Below are 24059 nucleotides of genomic sequence, written 5' to 3'. Positions count from 1 at the left end.
AGCAAGACCCCGTATGGCACATGGTCCATGGACGGTGGTCGGGTCAGGACTGATGCTAAGTGGCTTGTCCAGGCATTAAACTGGAGGGGGACAGGGAACACACAGCGGCCTTTTCCTCTACTTTCTACACGCACACAGAGCAGTGATAACTTATTTTTCTCCTTATTTACAGACTAGTTATATTTGTGTGGCACTTAAACAGACTAAGACCTATCTGGGGGCCTATGTGTGAACCAAATTTGCTTGGTGCAGGGAAACTTCTCACCTGCATTTCAGCCTCCTTAGTGCCCCGCTGCAGCGCTGAACCGCTCCTGCGGTGGGACGGAGCGCACACGAGCCACCACCAGTTCCCTAGGCAGTAAATTCGGTATTACGGAGCAGGTTGGCTGTTTTCAATCCTTGTAATTTTCAGGGTGATTTCTGGGTCCTTGGGGGCTGCACACAGAGACGCCTTTGGCAACGCTTTGTTTTCCTGCCTGGGTTTGGAAAGAAGGCAACTGAGGCTCACTGATGTGGCAAACACTTAGGAGAGATGCCCTCCATTTCCTTAATGAGCTTATTAAGTGAATCTATGAAAGGTGTAACAAGGAGTCTCGGAGGAAAGAAACACGGAGAGATAACTGACCATCCTGAGATACTCCTAGTACATGCACACAAGAAAACAACCTGTGTGCTACAATAGTTAACTGGGAACGATGTGATCCTGTTGCTGGGGAAGCACATCAGTCTACAACACCTTGACACTTTTTCACAGCCGAATTAGCTGTGCCTGAGCATACAGCTTCACCGTCTGCTTCAGCTTCTCATCCTCCAAACAAGAGACAGTAAAATCCTGCTTCACGCAGCTGCCATGATACATTGATCTCTGGGGCACTTGGAGAGTCAAGCATCAGGAGAAACTGTAAGTGCTCCCTGAACCTGCACAAAAATGGGGGACTGAAGGGAGACAGTCTTGGTTTAGGTCTCAAGAACCAAAGACTGTATCAAAACTCAAAAGGAATTTTATTCTCCGCTTTCCTAAATGAGTCCTTAAAATGCGCATCCCAGGATTTAATCTCCCCGGAGAGATTAAAAAATACTGCTATATTAATTAAAATATACTGGTTACCAGGCATACAGCAACCAGCTCACATCACTCTCCACCACACAGGATTTTATTTAAGAGGTTAACTATGACCCAATACCGCCCATTTTCCAGTGCTCAGCCCCATTTTATGGGAGTGGGAGTGGTATTGCTTGCAGAGCTAGCAGCTGCGTGCATTGCCTTTTAAAGCTGGCTTACCAAAGCCACATAGCTGTATTAGCAAAGCACAAGGCTCAGCTTAATACGGACGGGCTGCAGGGTCCCTCGCCCCGGTAGCATCAGTTCCAGCAGCCAGGGAAGTCAGAGGGCCGAGCGCAGAAGCGCTTCCCTTCCTCGGCAGGACAGACAGATGGGGCGGCCGCTCAGCCCCGACACCAACCCAGCACAGGAGGAGTCAGGGGAGATCGGAAGCACTGGAAATTACACCAGGGATTTAGTACGTGAAGGTACAGACGAGCCTGAATCGTACACTCTAATCGCATTTTAAGAGCAAAAAAAGGGGAAGTGGGAAGAGCAAATAGGAGTTTGAAGGAGAAGATGCATTAAAACACATGCTTGTTTTTCTCAAAATAGCACTCTCTGTCAACTGTCATGGTTTCCAGACCTTCAGAATTGAATTATTGTAATTACTTCCCATTAGATTTGGACAAGGTCACCAAAAACGAAAGCTCCGTACCTTCCCACGTTACAGTCTGCTGTATGTTCTTTACACTCCTGCAGCAGCCAAGTCTCCTTCTCTGATGTCAACAAATTTGCCTTCAGAAGAAAATGCTGGTTTAGGTGCATTAGTGTAGTATAAGGCACATTAAAACGTTAAGAGCCATCCTTACTGATCTTTCCGAGAAGCCTCCCAGAGCAGAGATGTCTTTATCCTCTTGCTAATCCTTATAAATTCACTTTATATCATAAAAGTAACAAAAGGAAACAAATAGGAAACCCAGACCCATGTAACCTTATGAGCGGTGCTTGCACTACATGTCCTCATCATTGAGAAAGGACGTGTTAAAACCCTCACATCAAGGACTCAAAAATATTTACCAGTTTTTTCCATCTCTCCCTGTGCCCCCAAATTCCTATGATGCTATTATAATCTTGTGTAACGTTCCTGTACGAGGGATCAAAGGTTGAAAATCCACAGGCCATACAGGTAATTAGTTCTCTTGTTTAACCAGGTAGCCTGTAAGCAATGCTCGTGACAAAGTCCTTCAAGACATTATTGTCACTGACACTTTGTGGATGGGTCTGTCACTCTGCAGCTGCTGTCCTGCTGCCTTCAGCCACCGGGGCCTCAGCCGATGTCCACAGGAGAAGCTGCTTGATGGAGAGAGATGGGTGAGAGCAGAACGCACGATGGGCTCCGGCACAGCCCACGACCAGCCGTCAGCTCCTAATTCACCTCAGCAATTAGTGCTGTGCCTGTGACGAACCCTTTTGCTTCAGGCTGGGAGGTTCTCTGCTGTCGGAGAGCAAGAGGAGGAGGTTTTCAAGGGCTACCAAGTCCAGGCAGCATTTGCTTCCCCTTCACACCTTCCCAGCCCTGACCAGGAGCATCTTTGCCGGGTCCTTAAGCACTTGGGTTTGTCAAATCAGCTGGAGATGATGGCTCTGGTACATCTCAGGGCAGAGAAAGAAAACCACTTTACAAAAAAGGATCGCTCCGGGCTGGGGAGTCACCGCCTTTGCCAGAACCCCTTGTCAAATCCCCCGGCCCGGAAACACGAACTGCCCCAATGCTCTTTCTTACCCTGTGTCCTTCCTCCTCCGAAAGGAACACACGCTGCTTCAAGCTGTGCTTAGAAAAGGGAAAAACAAAATAAATACTCTTGGAGGAAGTTCATTACAACACAAATCTAAATTTCACTTTGTGTGAAAGAGAAACGACGGCCAAATTTGCCTCTGAGCTTCCTGCTGCTATTAAAAGCAACGGGATTTGTGTCTATACCGGCCTGTGTGAGTATGACAATCTGGACGAGCCGCTGTAATGAAGAAAACTGAGTGCTGGGATTTCTGATCTGCGGGCACCAAACTGCAGCTTCTCTCAGCACGAGAGCCCCTTTCATTTCTGCCTCACATAGAAATCGCACTTACTGTCTTCAGCGCTATTTAAAATTCGGAAGTAAAGCAGCAGTGACAAGATGATGAAATTTTTTCTCCTCATTTCTGACACATCAGGTAGACTGCAAAGTCATCAAGACTAACAGTCTGACAATAAATTTTTCATACGTCACTGACGGTGGGAAAAGAAAAGAGCCCAAAGTGGGGAAACCAGTTTATCCGAAGGCGCGGGGGTTTCTGAAGAAGCCGCTTTTGGGAAAGCAGGAGTGTGTAAGCAAGCAGAACAAAGCATCCTCGTTAGGCAGGAGGGAATCAAAGCCCTGATCCCTTTCCAATTTCTTCCACCACTCTTGACCAGCTGATGTATAATCGATATTCCCCACGGTGCAAAGGCGGAGTATCCCAGGTGGCACAGTCAGCTGGCTTACTCAGGGCGCCGTGAAATCGTTCCTCGTGAGGATGCACGATAAGGTCATTGATCTTCTGCTCTAAGCTGTCCAGACAATCACTGGACTCTGCTAAGAACTTTAGTGATAATTTAATTTCTTTTATTTTGGAGGCCAAGGCATAACCTCCGAGCCCCCCCAAGCTGTGCCAGCCCCAGCATATCCCCGTTACTGGAAGCGCACCCGCACTTCTTCCGTGGGAAGGGAGCGCCGAGGACCCCCCTCCGCGTTGGTGCAACACGCTGGGCTGTGGGGCTGCTCAAGCTGAAGCTTCTGCAGCTCTGTTGCCACAGTAACAGGGTGACTCAACCTGACACGCCGTGCTTGGGCCTGAGCCGTTCACACAGACAGCATTCGTGCAGAGAGATTATTTCTTATGCTGATCAATTACTCGGAGATGAGATTTTTTGGTGGGTTTTTTTCATGGCTTTTGACTAACTTTGCTTGCAGAATCAAATTTTAGTTAAGAATCATTGTCAAGGAAATTGCATTAATTAAGCCAAGGAAGTTGAAAGAATAATAAACAGATACAATAACGTAATGAGGACCCGGTCTTCATCTGCTGCTTGAACAATTGAGTAGAAAAATGAGACACACGGTCAAGGCTTCCCTGCAAACAGATCCACAATAATGCTTTTTAACTTCTTCCTATCCATTTTTGTTGCAGAAATATGGAAGGTGGGGAAGTGAGAGCAAAGAGGAGGCCCCTGCCACCCCCCAGGGCTCCCAGAACTCAGCAGGGCACGGCGGGGCGGTGGGTGCACGTCTGGGGCAGCAGGATAGCTTAGTGGAAATGGAAAAAAAACCCCAAAACAACAAAAAACCCAACAACGACAAAACAAACTAACGACAAACAAAAACCAAAACCAACCAACCACAGCAAAAAAAAACCCCAAACCAACCAACCAAACCACAAACAAAACCACCCAAACCAAATCAAAACAAAACCCCACCAACTGAACAGTTTTCCTAATGCTTAAACACCACGAAAATTTAAGTTCGCTACCAGGCAACACATCTGCTCACTGGAGAGCCAGACGTGCAGAGTTCAAATAAGTATTTCATGGCTGAAGGTGAGGTTTTAAATGCATGACACTCTCTGCGTGGTTAACACTTATTCCCAAGATGACAACGCCTAATGTCCAGACCCACTGTAGGCACTTCGATCTGACGGTCGGGTGCCAGTTCACTGCGCTGTGCCACGAAGCCGAGCAGAAGGAAGGAGGCATTAAAAACCATGACCCTCCTCACCACCACCACAGGATCCTGCACTTGGGAGAGAACAGCGCAGACATACTAAGTGGAATTGACCATTGGCTTTTAACGAGAAATCGCACCCAGGCACGGCAGGGTTTTCTATAGATCTAAACACAATCCTTTTCAATTTGGTTTGGCCTTTTCTTGAGGAGGTGATAAATGAGCAATTTTTTCCCTGTCCTTTATATTGGAAGATTAATTAGATACATCACTGGTAGAACCAAAGGAATAAAAAGTGTGTGCAGTTTCAGGGTCTTTCTGCAGTTCTCTCCTTTGCATTTCTGCTGCATTTGTGTTGTTTTACCACCTCTCACAATAGCAAAAACCCCTGAATATCTGGATAAATACACACATATACATGCAAGCGCAGAGAGAAGGCACCAGAAAGAAGAGAGCGAGTGAGCTAATTTTACTCCTTTCTATTGAAACTCACATAAATCAATATATAATTCGCTGTTAAACCATGCCTGCAAAAAATTGCTTCCTGATAAAACAGCAGCAGAGGTGTGAATAAAGTAATTCACCCACATCAGTAAGGTGTGAGCTTCAAAAACACAGTTTGAATTCAAACATTATTAAACTAAATCTGTTTTAACACTATACAAAGAACAGTTTTGAAATGAGAAAAAGCTCAGCGCAGCTCCTGCTACCTGAACCTTTTCTTTTCGGCAGAGCTATTCTCCGTAAGCCGCAGCTGCGGGGGCACCCGGAGGGATCGATAACCTTGTCGGTGCAGTGACAGGTGACAAAAATGCGTGTGTTGGCTTTGCACTGAAAAAGGCACGTTGGTTTTTTTTTTTCCCGCAAGGCCATTGGCTTCTCTCACCTAAGGTGCTGAGAGCAGCAACCCTGTGCCGCTGCTGGGGAGCCTGGTTTCCTGCAAAGAGACGAGAGATTTACTTCTCCTTACAAGAACTTCAACACACCAGGTCTTTCCTGCCACTGACAATGACGGAGGATGAGACAAGGAGCCACTGCAACCCCTGAGCCACGCAAAATAAGAGATCATTACAGCTGCTGCCCCACGAACAGAAAAATCATCCCTGTCGGTTCCTTTACTCAGTTCCCGCATCGCCCACCCCATGTGTCCCACCCGCTGGGCACGAGGGGTGAAAACCCACTTAACCGCCCAGCGCCTCTCCACTACACTCAACTTCGGGGCATTTCCAGATCTGCAACGTACCACGTTTTGCATGTTCGCTCTGCCCAGTTCCCAAATATCAGCCACAGAGAAATGGGCACAACTCCCCGAATTCACCTGAAAACTGTCAAACCAGGAAATCTTCATACGGAGAAAACCTCCCACCAAGACTTTCTCCCGTTCTACAACTCAACCGAGTGTAAGTCAGGTGTAAGAACACAGGTGACAGGCTTCCTATACTAAAATCAAAGGCCATTATGATTTCTTTAGGACATACACAGATCTCTACAAGAAATATTTCATTACAAGACACAAAAGGCAACTGAGGCAGATTTAGCGAGTATGCAGAATGTGTCAGCTGTTTTAATAAAATAGCACCATTAAGCTTAACCTTCATTACTCTAGAATGGGCTCTTTCTTCATTCATCTATCAAACTGGGCTTCCAGAGACATAGAAGAATCTCTGAATTCCCTTGCAAAGATTTGAAAGAAAGACAAACAGAAAAAGCACCCCCCTCTCAAAAGCATGAGTACAAAAAGCACAGGTAATCATTTTATGAAGTAGGAAATCAGGGTAATTCCTTATTCTAGAGACATACTACACAGCCTGCTCTGCTCGGGTAGAAATTCATCATCCCCAAACCCATTTTTGCAGCTGTAAATGTTACTGGATACTAGTGGAACCTGCTCCTCCCTCTGTAAAGGCCATTGCAAAACAAAAGGTACGGTCATTACAGACTAGAAAGCCAACGGGAAACAAGGGAGGACAATCCTCCATTCATTAACTCTAATTTTTCATCTTTTATTAAATTTCATTAACCCTTAAATTAGCATCTGACACCCTACTTGGAGAATTTATGTCTTTCTCCTCTGTTTGATCGTTTCAGAGCTGGGAAATGCGTGTAATACTGGACTCTATCTGCCCTAAGAGCAGATACCTCCATAGATTCAGTCTCTTCCACCGGAATACACCTCCAGCTGTGCAAATATCGGCTATAATCCATCAGCCGGGTATTAACAGGGCCCTAACTTTGCATATATGCATGGAACACGCATGTGACAAAAAATAAAGGCAAGTTTCTCTGGCCATATTATATCGTGGTATGAATCAGTTCAAAATTTTCCTAAACCATGGCATACCATCCAACAATCACCCGCTGGAAAATATTACTACTATTTCTAATTCCACTGACTCTGTTCACAGAGATTTCCTTACTGGGAAATGATTGAAATTCAGACCTGGTGAGTAATCACCATGGATAATCCTTAATTGAATAAGACATTCTCTACCACATTTTATATAAAATTTTCAATTAATAGGAGCTTCTTCCTTTGTATTTGCGGAGCAGTTCTTAAGGGAGAGATTGATTTTAATTCTTTTTGTTTTAAAAACAGGATGATAAAACTATTTCCAATGCAGCACCTTCCAAATCCAAGGCTTAGGTCCTGAACTCATGAGTAAGACTTAAAAGTTGTGAAATTAAGTAGAAAAAACACCAAGTATTTTTTTGTTTGCCTTCTCTAGAACAATGTCAGCTAGAACTCAAGGAAAAAGAAAAGGAGAGGTGGGTTTTTACGACATGTTAAACTCCTGTTTCGTTTTATAGTAATGCGGGAGCAAAATAAACACTGGAAAAGGTATAGCTAGACTACGAAACCTCGCAGCACCGTGATTCTATTTCCATGTTTTTAAGCCTCAACAATTAGCTTCAAAACCTAATGAAAATACTCCCCGGCACTTACTGGGTGACACTTACTCTAAAAACATCTGGTGTTTAGGCTACAAATACTAATACAGAAGCGAGAAGCAGCTGAAAGACACCCAGGGCCTCATTCATACAGCAGAAAAAACAATGTTTAAGGGTCTTGTTTGGTTTTTTTTTGAACAGAACAAGTTTTGCTGCATTCAGCAAGACAGAACAACTCTCAATGTAACCTCTGTGTTTCCTGGGACCTCTTCTAGTGATGATTATCAAGACTATAGTTTCTTATTTGACCACGTCAGCTCCTGCAATTATTAGCTCCTGATTGTAAATAAATAACATGATTATAATATCTAATTACAGAATCAGAGAATAGCTGAGGTTGGAAGTGATGTCTAGAGAACAACTTGTCCAAACCACCCCCTTGAAGCGGGGTCACCTACAGCAGGTTGCTCAGGGCTGGTTGTGGTTTCAATATCTCCAGAGCTGGAGACTCCAAGATCTCCTTGTGCAACCTGTTCCTGTGTCTGACCACCAACGAAGCTCATAAAGAAATAAACAGCTTTAAAATAAATACATTATTTTCTTTCAGTCGGTGTCCACTGGACACCACTGAGAAAAGCCTGACTCCCTGTTCTTTAATTCCTCCCACCACGTATTTATATAGGTTGAGAAGATCCCTCTGGATGGCAGCACATCCTGCTGTACTTGAGATGAACAACATTCTCAGCCCTCCACCCATCCACCACGACAGCCACCTCGTCATCAAAGGCTATTAGGTTGGTTAAGCATGATTTACCCTTCATAAAGCCATGCTGATGACTCCTGATCGCCTCCTTCCTTATGAGGTGGTTTTCTCTTCTGCCGATGAAATATTTAATACGCCATCTCCGGTCAGAGGTTATGTCCTTGTGATTCAGATTTGGCTCTCAAGGACATTCTAGTTGGCAAAAGTGAGAAAAGTTGATCCAAATAAACAAAAACTGGGACATCGAGTTAACAGAGTCAAGGCATCACATAATCACTCAGTAGGGATGCGTAACGCAAATACTAATATCAGTCTGAAAGAAGCACGAATGGAAGTGTCTGCACGCAAAAGCACCAGAAGAAACCATACCGAGAACAGGTGACCAGAATGACACGTGTCAATAAGCGAGGACACGAGTGACAGCAATCAAACTGGCAAACAATGAGAAATGTCTTGCTACATCTGCACTAGAAGGCTGGCGTGCTGGTGAGGCCGTACTGGAGATGACCGGCCAGCTGGAGACCCGCAGCAAAGCCACCGCACGTCACCAGAAAACCCGGCTGGAAGCCACAAACCCACCCGCAATGAGGAAACATTGGAGAGCAATGAAAGCAGCGAGATTCCGAGGGAAAAGACCACACCACGAGAACTATTTGACTCCTAAAGAGTACGAAGAATTTGTCTAAAAGCCAGTTTATCGTCATCAGTTAAGAGGAACCCAGGAGACTTAGTGAGGACTTTACAGCCACTGTCCCTCATCCTCATCACACGCAAGTGATCCTGGCCAGAGAGAAGCCCTGGTGCTGGTCAGCACGTGGATATTAGTCGTGCAAGTGAGTAAAACCAGATTCATTTAAAGTAAACGTCACCCTCCCCTCCAACATGGTCTTGCACTGAGTTTCCTCACATTAAGTGCCTCAAGTCTTTCTCATTTTCACAGTTTTAAATACATCCCCTGTGTTCAGAGTCTTCCCTACTTAGATTCACCTTCCTCACCTCGACTCACCTGCGCTTTTCTCTTATGGGCTGGAAGCCAGAATGTGCAAAATCCTGCGTATGCAGTGGATTCACTGTCAAATCCTTCATCTGTCTTCCCATTCACATCAATGAGCAGTTCAGAATTTCATTTTCTGATTTTAAAAGGCCCCATGTGCTGAAGCCATACAAGACACTATGCACTGAACATCTGCCCCAAGTGCACGTCAAAATACTTCCCCAATAAAACACATCATATACAAATATAGGCAATATAAATTGAAAAATGAATGAAAAATAGCATCACATGGCACACAATATATTGCACAAGAAAATGAGAAAGGTAGGCCCAAGAAAATAGACAAATATATCTTCAAAAAGTACCACAAGGACTTCTATTTTAACCTCCCATCAGAAAAATACACACTGAGTTAACAACACAAAGATAACTTTCCTGTGTTTGTTAAGACCTTAAATTACTCATTTTCAAGAACTGAGCAAAGGACTAAATACCAAACATCAAACTGTAGTCTTTTGCGCCCAAATACTCTCTTTCAGCAGCAGAATTGAAATCCCAGTCAAATTTTAATAAAACTTTTGCACAGATCTTCTTTTTCCTGTCTGGAACACACATTGGTATGGCAAGCTCCCCTGTTTCACAAGAACAGTGTTTTAACCAGTATGACAAAAGCAATTTCTTAATAAACTAAAAAATTAAGCAGCACAAAAGGAAATGAATCAATCTATTGAGAGAGATGAGAAAAGGCAGGGTGGTAGAGGAGAATTATTTCTGATGGGACATTCTCGGTCTATTATTGGGCCACACCAAACAGACATTTCCCATCAGCGTTCACACTCCAGGAAATAACAAGAGCACTTTTTGCAAGATCAGATGTTAAGCTCATCCATAGCTGTACATATCCCAGTAAAAAAAATCCCAGAAAATACAGCAGATCTTTCAAATGACAGTTTTATGAACCTCTGTGGCCATTTTAAACCGAAGATTTCCATCCTTAAAAAATTACAATCAGGCTCCTCTGATTTGTCATCATTCACTACAAGCCCAAAGGAGCCCGCCTTTGGACAGGGTAGAATACAAAAAGATATTCTGTCTTGGTAGGCTTGATACACAAACAAAACTAAGTTTCTACCCAAATACAATTGGATTATACAGCAGCACTCAGCAAATAAATAGCCTCTAAGTAAAACAAATAATATCCGACTCTCGGTTGCGTGATTATCATACATTGGGTTAATTGGTTTAGTGTAATCATTGTTTATAAATTAATTAATGAATTAGTGAATTCTGATAATTCAGTTTGTTTGATCACGCCTGTTTTCTATTTTAATTATTAGCTTTTACCGAAGAAAAGAGGGAAAAGCTCAGAGCTTTGCTTTACTTTGAATATAAAAAGTGTGTGCACGCCTGTATGCACAAATATACAAACATAAATAAAAAGCAATACGCTAATGATTTAATTTCTTTTCTTTCCGTATGGTACCGCCATTCTTAACACTGCACTTTTCCTGTAAAAATGCCAGATGAATGAGGAGAAATGAAGAGCATCCTTACCTTGATGTTGCAAGCTTGTTCCATCAGCCTCCTGGCGTTCTCTTCAGCTCTGTACCTCTTGGGCAACTGCACCCTGAAGAACTTTAAAGCTCCTTCAAAATCAGCTTGTAGAAGGTCCTCTTTGGAGGTCTGCAATGAAACGCAGGGAACTACAGTAAACACTGAGAACACGCCGTCATTCTCGTTTACCGAATTTGGCATTTACTGAATGTATTCCAAACCACCGATATTCACATTAGCTCAAAAACATCCTCCTTGAAATCAGCTCTCTAACCTCGACCTCGTCAAACACAACGGAGGCTCAAGTATACGCGAGGGATCCCAGGCAGACCAGCACAACCAGAGGACTGAACACATTAATGTCTTTTATCCTCCTGTACCTGCAGGGTAAGAAAGATTCTGGTTCAGCCTGTCAAGATGTCACTCAGCGCGTAGGAAACCAAAAATCAAGCAAACAACAGAAACCCAGGAGAATTTATAATATTTTCTAGAGAGCTTGTGCATTAGACCATTGCTGATTCTCACAATGCTGCCCTAAAAAGACAATGTATATATAGATATATACGGTTGCAGACATGAACAGCAGAAGCAGAAATGCATATGACTCATAAGAGGCATCAGCAAGTCAACGTGCAGAAGGCCGTGACACAATTTCTCAGGGAACACCGTGCCAGAAAATGTTTTACGTGCTTATTTCTACATCTCTCATAGCCCTGTACCCCTCAGCGTGGTATCAAGCCTAACAGGTCAGAAAATGTTAAACGTTCCTCACCAATCCAGTTCTGCTGCTGAGGGAGCAGTATGATTCACAAGGACAAGCGTATTCATCTTCGGATTTACCAAGAACTCCACCAAGAGATTTAGCAGATATGAAATACCAAGGCTGGGGGGTAGGTCCTTTAAGAGATTCTCAGAATCTCTACGTCCAGACAAGACGTTTAGGACACCATCTCACAAATGTGAATTTCGAAATCGTTAACCCAGAAAAAAAAATGAACAAAACCACGTCAGCGTACAGATCGGTGCCACAGCGATGGGCGCTGCGTATCACGGTGCTACCACAAATACCTCGGGAGCAGCACGGGTACCTCTGGTTCAGGTTAATTGCTGCATTAATTGCTCAAGCATCACTGCCAGCATTTTCATGTGCGCAGCCTCTGCCTTCTCACGAGTAACACCTTTCGTCAGTTTTTACCTTTTTATACGTGGCGGGTGTGCTACATACACGTAGTTTCAAAGTTTGATTCTTAACTCTGGTTTCATCCACTCAAAACCCTTTGCTGTCTCCAATTTCAGAGTTCTTTCCAGACAACACACTTGAGCCAAACACAAGAGACTGAGCTTTACACAGGCAGAACCGGGAGGAACCGCAGCCTTTCACATGTAAGCACTGAAGCTCGATGATACTATTACATCTCCTGGGTGTTAAATTTTTTTAAAATACATAAAAATAATTATCACTACAATACAAAGAAAATTCTACTTTTGTTTACGAGGCCTCCCTACACATCCCACAAACCGGCATCACCAGTTCATTTACATGAAAATAATTATGTCTGCTATGTAAAAGCCCTTCTTAAAAGTGCAAACGTGTTGTTTCCCGAAGCAAAGTGAGTTTCAATATGGTGCGGCAGATATGGAACGGTAATACTCAAACCTAGCTCAACATATTCCACATTTCCACTGAAAATGCTACTGCACCCTTCCCAGAGGGAATATCAAAACCAGCAATTTACCCAAACTTACTTTGGTGCGGGGAAGGGAGAAGGGTTTCTGAAGGGACTTTAATTTATTTACCAAACTTGGAACAGCAACATAAGTTACAGGGGCATTTTCATGGTTATCCAGTATCTCTGGCAGTGGAGAGCATGAGCTGATTATTACATTATTATTATTATTATTATTATACCGTATACCCTAATGGGCACTGTTGTAGCAGTTTTTGCTACGTTAATCCCAAGGAAAGCACGAGAAAACTCCAAATACAACTCAAGTAGCTTCAGCGCATCCATTTTGCCAGAAGTGCAGCATTTTTAAGACTTTCTGTCATCAAAACCCTCAGAGCCGTCCCCAGGACCTACACGATCCTCCCTCCGCTCGCGGCCAAGGAAGCTGCCGGGTCATCGCTGCAGGGACGCAAGAAAAGCTGCTGTCATGATGCTGACGAGAAACGTTGGGCTTTACCAACGATGCCAGCTGATGCTGTCCAGAAATCCTTGGCAGAAGGACGGTTTGGCGGGGGCTCAATCAGACGAGGCCGCTGTCGCGTTGGCGGAAAGCTGGTGCGGGTGGGGACCTAACGAATCAGACCCGCTCAGGCCTTGGCAGCTACGGCCAACGCATCCCCTTTCCTCTTCCTCACGTCATATTTCTCCTGGGGGAGTAGAAACACTTTTGCCAGGCTCGAGACTAACTCCCCATTTCAGATGGTCACGATTTCAGACATGCGAGCCGCGGAGCGTGGCGGCAGCAGCGCCACGGCCAAAGCCGCGCGGGCAGCCGAGGCCCTCGGGGCAAAGTCTGGCGGGGCGATGTCCATCGAAAAGCAGTAAATGGTTTGAAAACCAGCCGACGTGGCAGCATTTCCCTCTCGGAGATACTGCCACCTGCGATCACTATACACTTCAAGTAGATTTCCCCATTATATTGCAGATTTACCTTCTTTGGAGACCCTCCTGTTCCAACAGGGTGGGAGGTGTTTTCAGTTCAGACTTCTTGACAGTTGCTCCCAGCACAAAACAAACACCAAACACACTTTTTGCCAAAGTTTTAGTATTATATTAGGAGCTGAGCTGTCCTAATTTTAAGTGTGTTTTCTTCCTGCAGGTCCTGACTAGCCATTTTTATTTTAATTTTGTATTAAATTTATTTTTCTTCAATTAACACAATGCATAGTTTGGGGATTTTTTTTTTTTTTTTTTTTTTAAGAAAACAGAGGAGAAAAGACCTAAGAAAAGGAAATAACCAGCAATTAAACTACCCTGCCAAACTTCAGAAAACCATGTGCACCTATTCTTTATGTCCACAGCACTGCACCTAAAAATAAATACCAAAAAAGACTGAGACAAGTACATCAGAAAAACAGCAATAATGTGTAAAACATTTAAAGTCAGATTTAATTCTCCAAGGTCTCTGCTTAAATCACTAGTATAACAATATTTTAACAGCCCCCAAAGAAATCGCTCTTACAAAACTGTAAGTATGGAAACTCTAGAGCTCTCAACCCGGAAAAATCTGTAGTTAATGAAAATCCTGTAAGAATAATGGCGAATCATGGAAATTAGAACTTCTCTGACAGAGATTGCTGAACTGAGATTATAGTTATGAAAAATTCCAAACTATCACATTGTATAGTTTGATGAAATGAGTGGTAAAGCCTACACTGTTCAGCTCTTTCTACTTTGCTGAACATTTTTATTCCATTCAAATCATGTGTTGATCAAAAAAATCAGTTTCACTATTGAAACCACAAGAAATCAAAGTAACATTTTGAGAGCCACATTCAGCAGTTCGTGCACTTTGTGTATTTTCTGCAAACGAACCTTTTCAGGTACTGATTAAAACCAGGACGCAACATAAAGCCAGCGTGTCCGGATATATATGTGCAGTACATTTTTTTTTTTTTTAAATAGCAACGTTGGCACTCTAAGATTCACGTTTCTTGACATTTTGCGATTTTAATCAATAAATCATAAAGACATTTCAGGAACCTTTTGGCAGCTGCTTGACAGAGATTTGTAAATTCGTTGGTTCGTGTCACTCAGCTTGTGGAACTCATGAACAACTTATTTCACTAAACCACCTGTATGTTTAATGAACCAATAATTAACGTTTGGCAGGTGCATTGCATTTTTGTGCACTCTGGGACTTCAGGGCATTTTTTATTATTCTAGATATAGCTTTCAAATAATCATATTTTTGGTTAAAATATATTTTTAAAACCAGACAAAAAAGGAAACTCCTTGAGAGCTATGACCAAAAATCTCAACTTGACTTAGGGTTTGACTAAACATGTCCTCGAAGGTCATTCCCACATTGCTTCTGTATTTCAATGTATTAAAAAAATTATCTTACATGGATTAGTTGAAACTAGGGGAAAGCTGCTTCCCACAAGTACCAGCAAAGCTTTCAAATCTAAAGATAAAGTTCTGGAAAACTGCAAATGTTCAAACAACAGGAAGAGTAGTTGAGAGACTTGATTTTAATTTTTTTTTTTCCTTTAAAGCAAATAATGTTACTACTACTTTCTCCAAAATATTTTGGAAAATGTGATTAAGACAAAGGGCAAGGCCTTGGCTTTTTTCTTTAATTTAATTTCTTTGTCTTCAATTATTAATTCTGCAGTCTCATTTATTACTGACTATATCAACTAAAACTCCTATTCCCACCTGGGAACTAATACAGCGGAAGAAATTTTGGGTCAGCCACACTACACGTCCTTAATTTAATTCTTCCTCCTTCATACAGGCAGATAAAAATTACTAATTTCCAGAGAATTCTATGTATACAGCATGTATCTTTAGAATTTCTATAGAATATCAGTGAGTGCAAACCGCCCATTTTACACTTCAATGAACGTGTACCAGGAACAAGACCAAGTTAGAGGCTGAGAAGAATCTGGCCCTACTCTACTCCACCATTTGATTTGCTACTGGTAGATCCAAAATATTTACAAGTATCTGCACGCTAATATTTCAGAACGTAACATTCAATCTCTAACACATAGAAGCGTGGTTTTAAGCTCTTTTAAGAAGATATGCAACGCCAAAATCAAGGTACGTGAGCTCTTTCTTCTAACCTGACGGTTCCTCTTCCACCAGCAGAAACACAAGCACAACGTTGCACGACGGGGTTTGTGCTGCCCTTAAACACGAGCCCCGGAGCGGACAGCCAGGCTTGGACTCCAAGAGGATGAACTTGACCTTCCGCCAAGGAGCACGAGGGTGGATAAATACGGGATCAAGCCCAGGAAAGTTTGGTGGGTAAAGCTCCGCGGCCGCAGTTACACTGGCACGTGCTATTAGCACAATACATCAAAAGGCTCCTCTGGCCAGAGTCACTTAAGTCCATTTCTTTACCGTGAAAGATCTACTGTCAAACACACTTTTTTTCCTAAATAATCTCTGGGCTCTCTGTAAAACACTGGTACAAAAGCATTATGGAAAAAAACCACAGCTTTGGTTTTGTGCGCAATGAGTTGGCATCCATAAGCACAGCAATAATCTTGCGTACACCCAGTAGTATCCCTCTGCTCAAATTTTCACCACTGCGTTTATATGTAGCTCCAGACTTACAAAGATGATGTTAATTGTGCCACATAAAATACCGATGAACGCGGATAGGAGCAAAGACAAAATCTACCGGCTTGATCCGCCCATCGTCATCCCAAAGGGGAGGAAAGCGCAGGGAGTTAGTGCCGGTTCACTCGCTCATCATCGCAGTTGGCTGATGCGGTGAGTAAGTGCTCCGAATTTTTGTCAGGCTGCCTGGCATAAAGGTTATAGATTATATTTCTCACATAACACTACAACGACATATATTCTGCCCAAAACCACAGCAGAGAGAGAAGCTTATGCAAGTAAAAAATAATCTAGTTCCTAATTTTATGCAACATCGAGGTTTTGAAGTATCTTCAGTTCTGATTAAAGTACAAATTCTTGGTCCTCAGATATTTCTCATTTTTAAAAAAGTCATCAGAATCGCAGTCTCTCCTCCTCTATGGAAGGGTATATGTCAAAAGGCATATATGTCAGAAGAGGTATATTTAGCTAATAAAACCTGTCAGGAAATCACACTGACTCCACAAGTCAAGACTCTAACATGACAAGCATTATTTGTATTGTTTTGCCTTTTCCTCCCCTCTTTTTTTTCCCTTTTCAATAGGCAATATTATGACATTCAATCAGCTAAGCTGCCTGGCTGATGAAGTATCTAAATTTCCTGGTATTCTCCATCTGGAGGGCCAGATACAAAGCCTGATTAAGCCAAGTGAAAAAGAGCCGAGTGGTTTTGTCTCTGCTTTCCTCAGCGCTCGTCACAAACCAATTCCGAATGACCTGGCAGCAGGATGGGCTGGGCGAGCGCTGCGGGGCACTCGGAGGTAAACTGGAATTACCCCTTACGCATACAACACATTCAGCCACGCGTTATTAGCCACCATACCCAATTCTACAAGTGACTGCAGGGATCTAAATCCATCTGCACTTTACCAGCAATCAGAGACTTCGTGCTTTTCTTTTTTTGTCATGTGTGTCCAACATCTCACAGTGCAGGGATACACCAGATCAGCCACACACCTTTTTCTTGTTTTACACTGAGGATCTTACAACAGGCAGAGCACACTCCCTGATGTGAACGTACTGCAGAACACGGGGACAGGTTTCCATAGCACAACGCAGCCGCGAGACCGGTCACTGTATATAACACGGTACAGGACTGCAGGGGGAAAATATGGAAATAAAGGCACCATCCCACTAGAAAACGGGACAGGATCAGTAAAGTGTCTTCACACGCATCACATCAAAATGACAGCCTGGTGTACAAGGCCGTCGCCCAAGTGCAGCTCTGAGCTGGGGCCAGGCTTAGTTAGAAACCCCAGAGCAGACTCAGCTAGGACCAGGTACCGATTCCTGGATTCGCCGCTCTTTTGTGGTTTCGAGCCTGCTTTGTACAGCAGCAGAAATGGGAAACGTGCACTTTTCTGTACTCTACCATGCCACGCCAATTTCGGGCAGTTTCACATGCAGCCATCATTTGCTATGATGGATAAAAACACCTTTAACAGTTGATTTCCCAGAGAATTCTACACATGTATTTTAAACTTTTTTACATAGTGAAAAATCAAACATAGGAACAGTAGAAAACCAAAATACATCCACATAGCTTGAATTTTTATGAATGCTTGAAACTAACCTTTGACATCACAAGTATAAAATTTGAAATGCTGAGCACTAATGCACTTTCCACCAGTATCTAGAGGTAAACCAGGAATCCTGCTTATTTGGAATCATTACAGGACTGCGAACAAAAGCATTCATGGCTTTAGAATTATTTTTTTAAAAATTTTTTTTCATGATGCAGGTGGGCTGTGAATCCTTCAGGCTGGTTAAGGAGTGGCACCGATCCCCAATAGCAGCACCAGCGTCCAGCCCTCCCGAGCTAAGAGGAAAAAAGCAGACTCAGTGCTTTGAGGATTAAGAGAAGCCGAGAGCAAAAAATAAGAGACCTCTCACACCTCCTTTCAGCATCGAGACTCCTGAGCCGGGAGGGGAAGCAGGTTTGGGGAGGGAAAGTGGCAAATTGGCAATGAATTAATTTCAAGAAAATGTGATCTCACCGCAAGCAGCCGAGGCACAAATAGGCGATGCCCCATTCCCAGAAGTTCCAGCACCCGACATGCATACTCATTCACCAGCTTGCTCCTCTCGTCATGCATGTCCTGGGACTTTTTGACAGGTGGGGTGAGCTTGGCAGCTGGGGTTTTGCAAGGCACCCCTTCTTCCATGAGCAGCAAGTAGTAAGTATCCAGAGTGAGAAGAACAGGCTTTGAACCGCAATTTCAAAAAGTGCAAGACGAGGAAAGCCAGCCTCAGATCTCTGGAACGGGCTGGGATGGCCGCCTACAGCAACGCCCGTCGTCTCTCAGAAAGAGAAAAGCATCTTTGCTAAGAATCTAGGAAAAATATGATCCACTGCGCTGGCTCAGCCAGAGTCCAAAGTAGATTTGAAAAACGAACCAAAGAAAACATGGATCTAAAAATGTACCTAAAAAGCAGGAAAATGGCAGAAAATGAGCGCAGGAAAGCTCGGATGGGAGAAAAGCGACGGAGAGCTCAGTGCCTGGGGACGTGTGCGCCAGCAGCCAGCAGCAGCAATAAGAGCAATAAAGCCAGGGCAGTTCCGAAGCTGCAAAGAGAAAAGGATGAGCTCATTGCAATCTCTGATTCGTGACAAGCGTGGCGGCTGCCGCCGCTGCCTCTCGCCGTGAATCAGTAATGAAGGGGTAGGCGAGGAGGGGGCTGGGAGGAGGAGGAGGGGGTGACTGAGCATGCAGGGAGCGTCTCGGGGGAGAATGCCGTCATGAGAAGCCAATAGTGAGCGGCTGGACAGCTGAGCTCCCCTCCCCGTCTACCTTCGATCAATTCAGCCGTGAGGGCTTTTGCCGTTGAATCCCAGGCTTACGGCGTATGAACTGCATCCTCTGACGTTCCGCGGCGAGGAAGAAACCGGCCTGCCGGCCGCTCTAATGACTTGTGTTCGATCTGGTTCTGAATAATGCAAATAAGAGTCAGCGCAGGCCGGAGAGGGGCAGGGAGGGTGGGAGAGCCCCATCCCTCCCGGGAGGTGAACGCGAGAGGGGCGAGGGCATCGCCCCGGGCTGCTGCTGCGGCCGCAGCGGCCGGCAGGGCCGGAGATGCTCAGAAGCCGCAGGCCTGCTTTGCACGGCTAGCGCAGGACCGAATTAAATCATTTAGATCGTGATCGCTTCCAGCGCCGCGTTCTCAGGAGGCATTTCTAAATCTGGAGACGACGGGCAGGGAGGGATGATGTCAGCAGGTGCGTTTGAACGGATTCTAGGGATTCAGCGCGCGTTTGCGAGGAGAACGCCGTGGTGCGACACCTCAAACTGCCTGGCATCGCTGCCATGCAGGGACCGCGCCGGGCGCCTCTGCCGGCTGGGTGTTACTAGCAGGTGTTACCTCGTATTTCCTAGGTCTGTGTTTTAGAAAGCACATTTTTATGCTGCGTCATCTTTGAATTGCCTAATTATAAAGTGGGCTATGTAACAGAACAATGCACATTTCCGATCGGAGCAGAGAGGAGTATTCCATACATATCTAACATACAGAAAGGTGGTAGTTTAAAATGCTGTGAGGAGCTCTACGGATCTAAACCACACTAATTGCAAACACTTCTGCAAATAAGGTCAGAAAATCATTTGTCTAACATGTAAAGAAAAAGCATGTTTAGTTAAAATACTAATGCAAGTTTTTCCCAAGAGATGTTGTCTATTGTCATCATTACGATTTTTATATTAGGCCTGGATTTCTTGTTTAAAAAGAAGCCTCTGAAATAAAAAAAAATTCCAAGGCTTGACAAAACCCCCCTTAATTATCAGCTGAAGCCCAACCGTCCCTGTTTTTCAGGAACTCTTTTCGCACAGCATAACAGTGAACCATCATTCAGATTTGCATTCAGAACTCTACCGTTCTTAAATACTTCTACACCCTCACTGAACACTACATCTTATTTTTATCCACATCTGACCAGAAATGGTGATTTTTTCCTTGATGTAAACTTCAATTCTCTCATCCATGCCACTGCATTACTGTCCTGCATTCTTCAGAAGGGCCTGACTGAAGTCAACTTAAGAACTAAAAATAGCCCAAAAGGCAATAACTTGCACACTAAGTAGGAAGTCATAGGGTAAACACGTACTATTCGTGTTTTGGATTCCATGCCACTCACTATCTGGTCTTTAAGTACAGTGAAATGTTCTTTTTGACCTTCCTATCCATGAAATGTCTGTTTGCAGTTAAAATCTGCTCAGATGTACAGAGCTGATGTCCACTGAACTCAGTGGCTAATGGCAAAATATTCTCTAAGCAAATAAAACCATACAGGATATGACTTGAAGTTATCTATCTTTTCTGAATTCTGCAGCAAAACACCAAGGATCCTGATGGGGAGTCCTTTGTAAATCTCTGTACTTTACAATGTACCAAATTAGAGGGACATAAGGAAAACTACACAAGATAAATAAATGTCCTGCGCTTTGTGTTGACAAGAATTGCAAATTCTTACGGGAATGTACTGAAAGGTCAGTACAGAGATAAACTAAACATTTTCATAATTGCTGTATCAATTGCTAATTGATCAATGCTTATTTATCATAACATCTCTCTTTTGGATGTCAGCTGTTAAAAAAAAGAGGACTTGAACTGCCTGTAAGATTTCAGTGGCAAAAAAATCACTGACTTTGGAAAGCTAAATAGACTCTAAAACTGGAAGAACAAAGAAAGTTCTCCTTCAAGTTTATTCCTGTGGAAGGATAAGTCAAATTCTGTACCAGAACAGCTCTGGATTATCCATACGAGTTACATCGCAACCACAATAACAGCTTCACCTCTTACCTTATCAGAAATTACTTTGTCCTTTCTGTTCTTCAGGTCTAATCACAACTGTGTAATCTGGTTTTAGTGAAGTTTACATCTTAATCATTATTAGAGAGAACACGATAAAACAATTTATTTTCTCAGTAGATTCCATCAGAGATCTGTGCTGGGGTCGCGCTGGTTGAACTGTTCTTAAATGGCTTGGAAAAGAGAGTGAATTGGGAGGTGACGGTGTTTGCAAATGCTACTGAATTATTCAGGGTTTTAAAGACAGGGGCTTACAGTAAAGAATTGCAGAAGGACCGTAAGAGACTGAGTGACTGGGCAACAGTACGGTAAATGAAAGTCAATGTAGAGAAATGTAAATGGATGCATATAGGGAACAGCATCAATTTTACATATAAATAATAGACTCTGAGCCAACAATTGCTGCTCAGGAATGAATCTTGGAGTTACCGTGGACAGTTCTAAGAAAATATCAGCTCAGTGCACAGCAGCAGTTAAAATAAATAAAACGGTAGGAATTAATAGGAAAGGAATAGAGATCTAAAAGAGAATGCTATTATTCTACAGTACAACTCCATAATGTATTTCATATTTGATATTATGCATTACTCTGATCGTCCCACCTCAAAAAGGAGGTAATAGAGACAGATAAGTATTTATAAGAGGGAATAAGGCTCCTGAGAGCTTCCAAATGAGGAGATGAAACATAGATTAATTTAAACTGGAAGAAGGACAATGCCTTCCAGCTGCAACATTGCTGCTGTTACTAGTTTTTGAAATGGATGCCGTGTCACACAATGGCATAATAGAACACAGAAGCTTTTCTTTCGCCCAGGAGGTCCTTCTCAGTCCAGATACTGAATGATATAAAGATAAAAAATAATCCTTCTTATCCAAGATAATTTTTACACTTGTTTTTTTTTTTTAATCCCTGGAGCCTCTGTATCAAATACTGAATTTCGTTGCATCTGCTGTCCTTGCCACTGGACCTGGCATCCTTCTCCTTCATCTCTTGGGCACAGACTGACAGAAAGAGCGTTGAGACTGAAAGGTGGCAACAGAAACAACCAAGAAATAAAACTGTCTTGTTTAGGTAATATACAGTTATCACTTGATGAGTTGTAGCAAGAAGAGGTGTAAGAACTTATAACCACTGTTAGAAATGCTGCTGCTGTTCACCTGAGTTCAAGGAATGATATATAAAAGTACTATTTTTAAGATAATATATGTACTGAAGTGAATCTCTGTAGGGTAATGATGCACTGGCTGGGAAACACAAGCAGTAACAAATATATTACTGTTTCTAACTATTTTCTACCCATTTAAATTTGAATATTCTATACCTTCCTGATCAAAACTATGGCTTCCCTCTGGCATTAAGCAATATGTTTTTAATGGTCACCCACACGAAAGCTCAACAACCCAAGCGCTGACCTTGTGTTGTTACAAGTCACACTCCATGAGCAGATGAACCCTCAAAAAGAAAGTTCGGATGTGGACTTATTTTGAAACCCCGCGGTTCATTCTGCATTTCCAGGTGACGCGTACTCCTCCCTGCCCTTACGGCAGTGAGCAAGTAAACAGCAGTTCACCTACAGCCTGATTTCTTCACAATCACGTATCTTAATACTCGCCTCGGTTTGGCAATTCCAAAATAAAAGCATGCGTTTAGCTGGTTTTGCTAATGTAGCAAGATCAGAAACAGAAGATTAAGGAAATAATTACTGAAATATTAAAATATGAAAAAAAGCATATTATTGATATTTTTTTCTTAGCCTATGCGAGCATTTCAATGCTTACTTCTAAATTTCCAACAAAGAAACCAACCAGTTGATGCCCAAAGGGACAGGATATGCTGGCACCAGAACGGTACATTCTCCTCTGTTATTCTCAATTAATGGTCTTATTTGGGATTATACATCAAAATACCAATTTTGTTTGCTGAGTTGTTCTAAACCAGGGGTTTCTACGCTGCCGTTTCCAACCCTGGAGTTCTTCCCGCACTCCAGTGCTTCACTATACTTTCTGCTGCTCAGAAAATGAAAGGCGAGGGATTTGATTTTCTACCAGCTCAGCTCGCTAAACGTTAATTCAGGTGCAGTCTCTCCATGACGTAACTGAATGATTAATGTCCAACTGTAACATACACTGCCACCAGCTGGAGGGCCGACACACGAGCACACTGTGGAGTACACGAAAAGCACTGACATGCATTTAAAAATACAACACTTGGATGCTAGAGAAAGAAAAAACCGTGCTTTTCCTTTGGTAAGAAACCAGATTAATGCCCTATTACAAATTACGGTCTCTACAGCTAAAGAGCTTTAATTCTCTAGCAGCTCGTTGCTACAACCATACTCGCAATGTGGGAAAGGGAAAGGATTCCCCTCGTGGCTTAAATACATGTTTATTTTCCAAAGATGACTGCATCAAGATGTCTCGGGTAACTGGTCACAGAAGTAGTGCTGTCATTTCAAAACTAACGGGCGTTCACTTGGACTAGGAGCAGCTGGTTGTAACAGTGAGAAACTGCACGGAGTAAAAGGGAGTTCCAGATAAAACCTCCTCTTCTGCTGCTATGTCATGAGGGATTGTGAGGCACAAGCTTCACAAAGAAGCGAGGAAAATAGCATTTGTACAGTAAAGACTCCGATATTCCACTGGTGACGGACTCCCTCGTCCAAGTTAAAAATAATCACAAAGATTGCGGATGAGAGAATGAATGCTCTGTTTTAACAAAGAACAAATCCTTAGGAGTAGTTTTCATGCGCTTCAGAATCAGAGAGAAACACGTTTTTTAAAGTGGTTGATCTGCAGCACACGCATTGAATTTCTCTAACTTAAAAAGACGGGTATGCGAAACCATTTTGTTTCTAATAATTAGGAGTGATTACGAACAGGAAAAAAAATTACTTCAGGTCTCAGAGTACAAAATTATTTTCCTCCCTAACAGAAC

The 24059-nt window shown here is 43.1% G+C and overlaps 1 protein-coding gene across 4 annotated transcripts in view; it reads right to left on the bottom strand.

Annotated features, from left to right (window-relative positions):
- The window catches only part of RABGAP1L (RAB GTPase activating protein 1 like), a 230141-nt gene that overhangs the window by 47190 nt on the left and 158892 nt on the right, over positions 1–24059 (bottom strand). For 3 of the 4 annotated variants that reach the window (XM_065649001.1, XM_065649003.1, XM_065649002.1), the window contains one exon: positions 10983–11111. In XM_065649001.1, coding sequence (XP_065505073.1) covers positions 10983–11111 — 129 coding nt within the window. Of the gene's footprint in view, positions 1–10982; positions 11112–18318; positions 18487–24059 lie in introns of those variants that run through there. The other variant, XM_065649004.1, reaches the window with a different exon arrangement.

The sequence above is a fragment of the Caloenas nicobarica genome, chromosome 20, assembly GCF_036013445.1.
Source record: "Caloenas nicobarica isolate bCalNic1 chromosome 20, bCalNic1.hap1, whole genome shotgun sequence".
NCBI lineage: Eukaryota > Metazoa > Chordata > Aves > Columbiformes > Columbidae > Caloenas > Caloenas nicobarica.
Note: the sequence above shows the minus strand (reverse complement) of the source record. Positions and strands in the feature narration are given on the sequence as shown.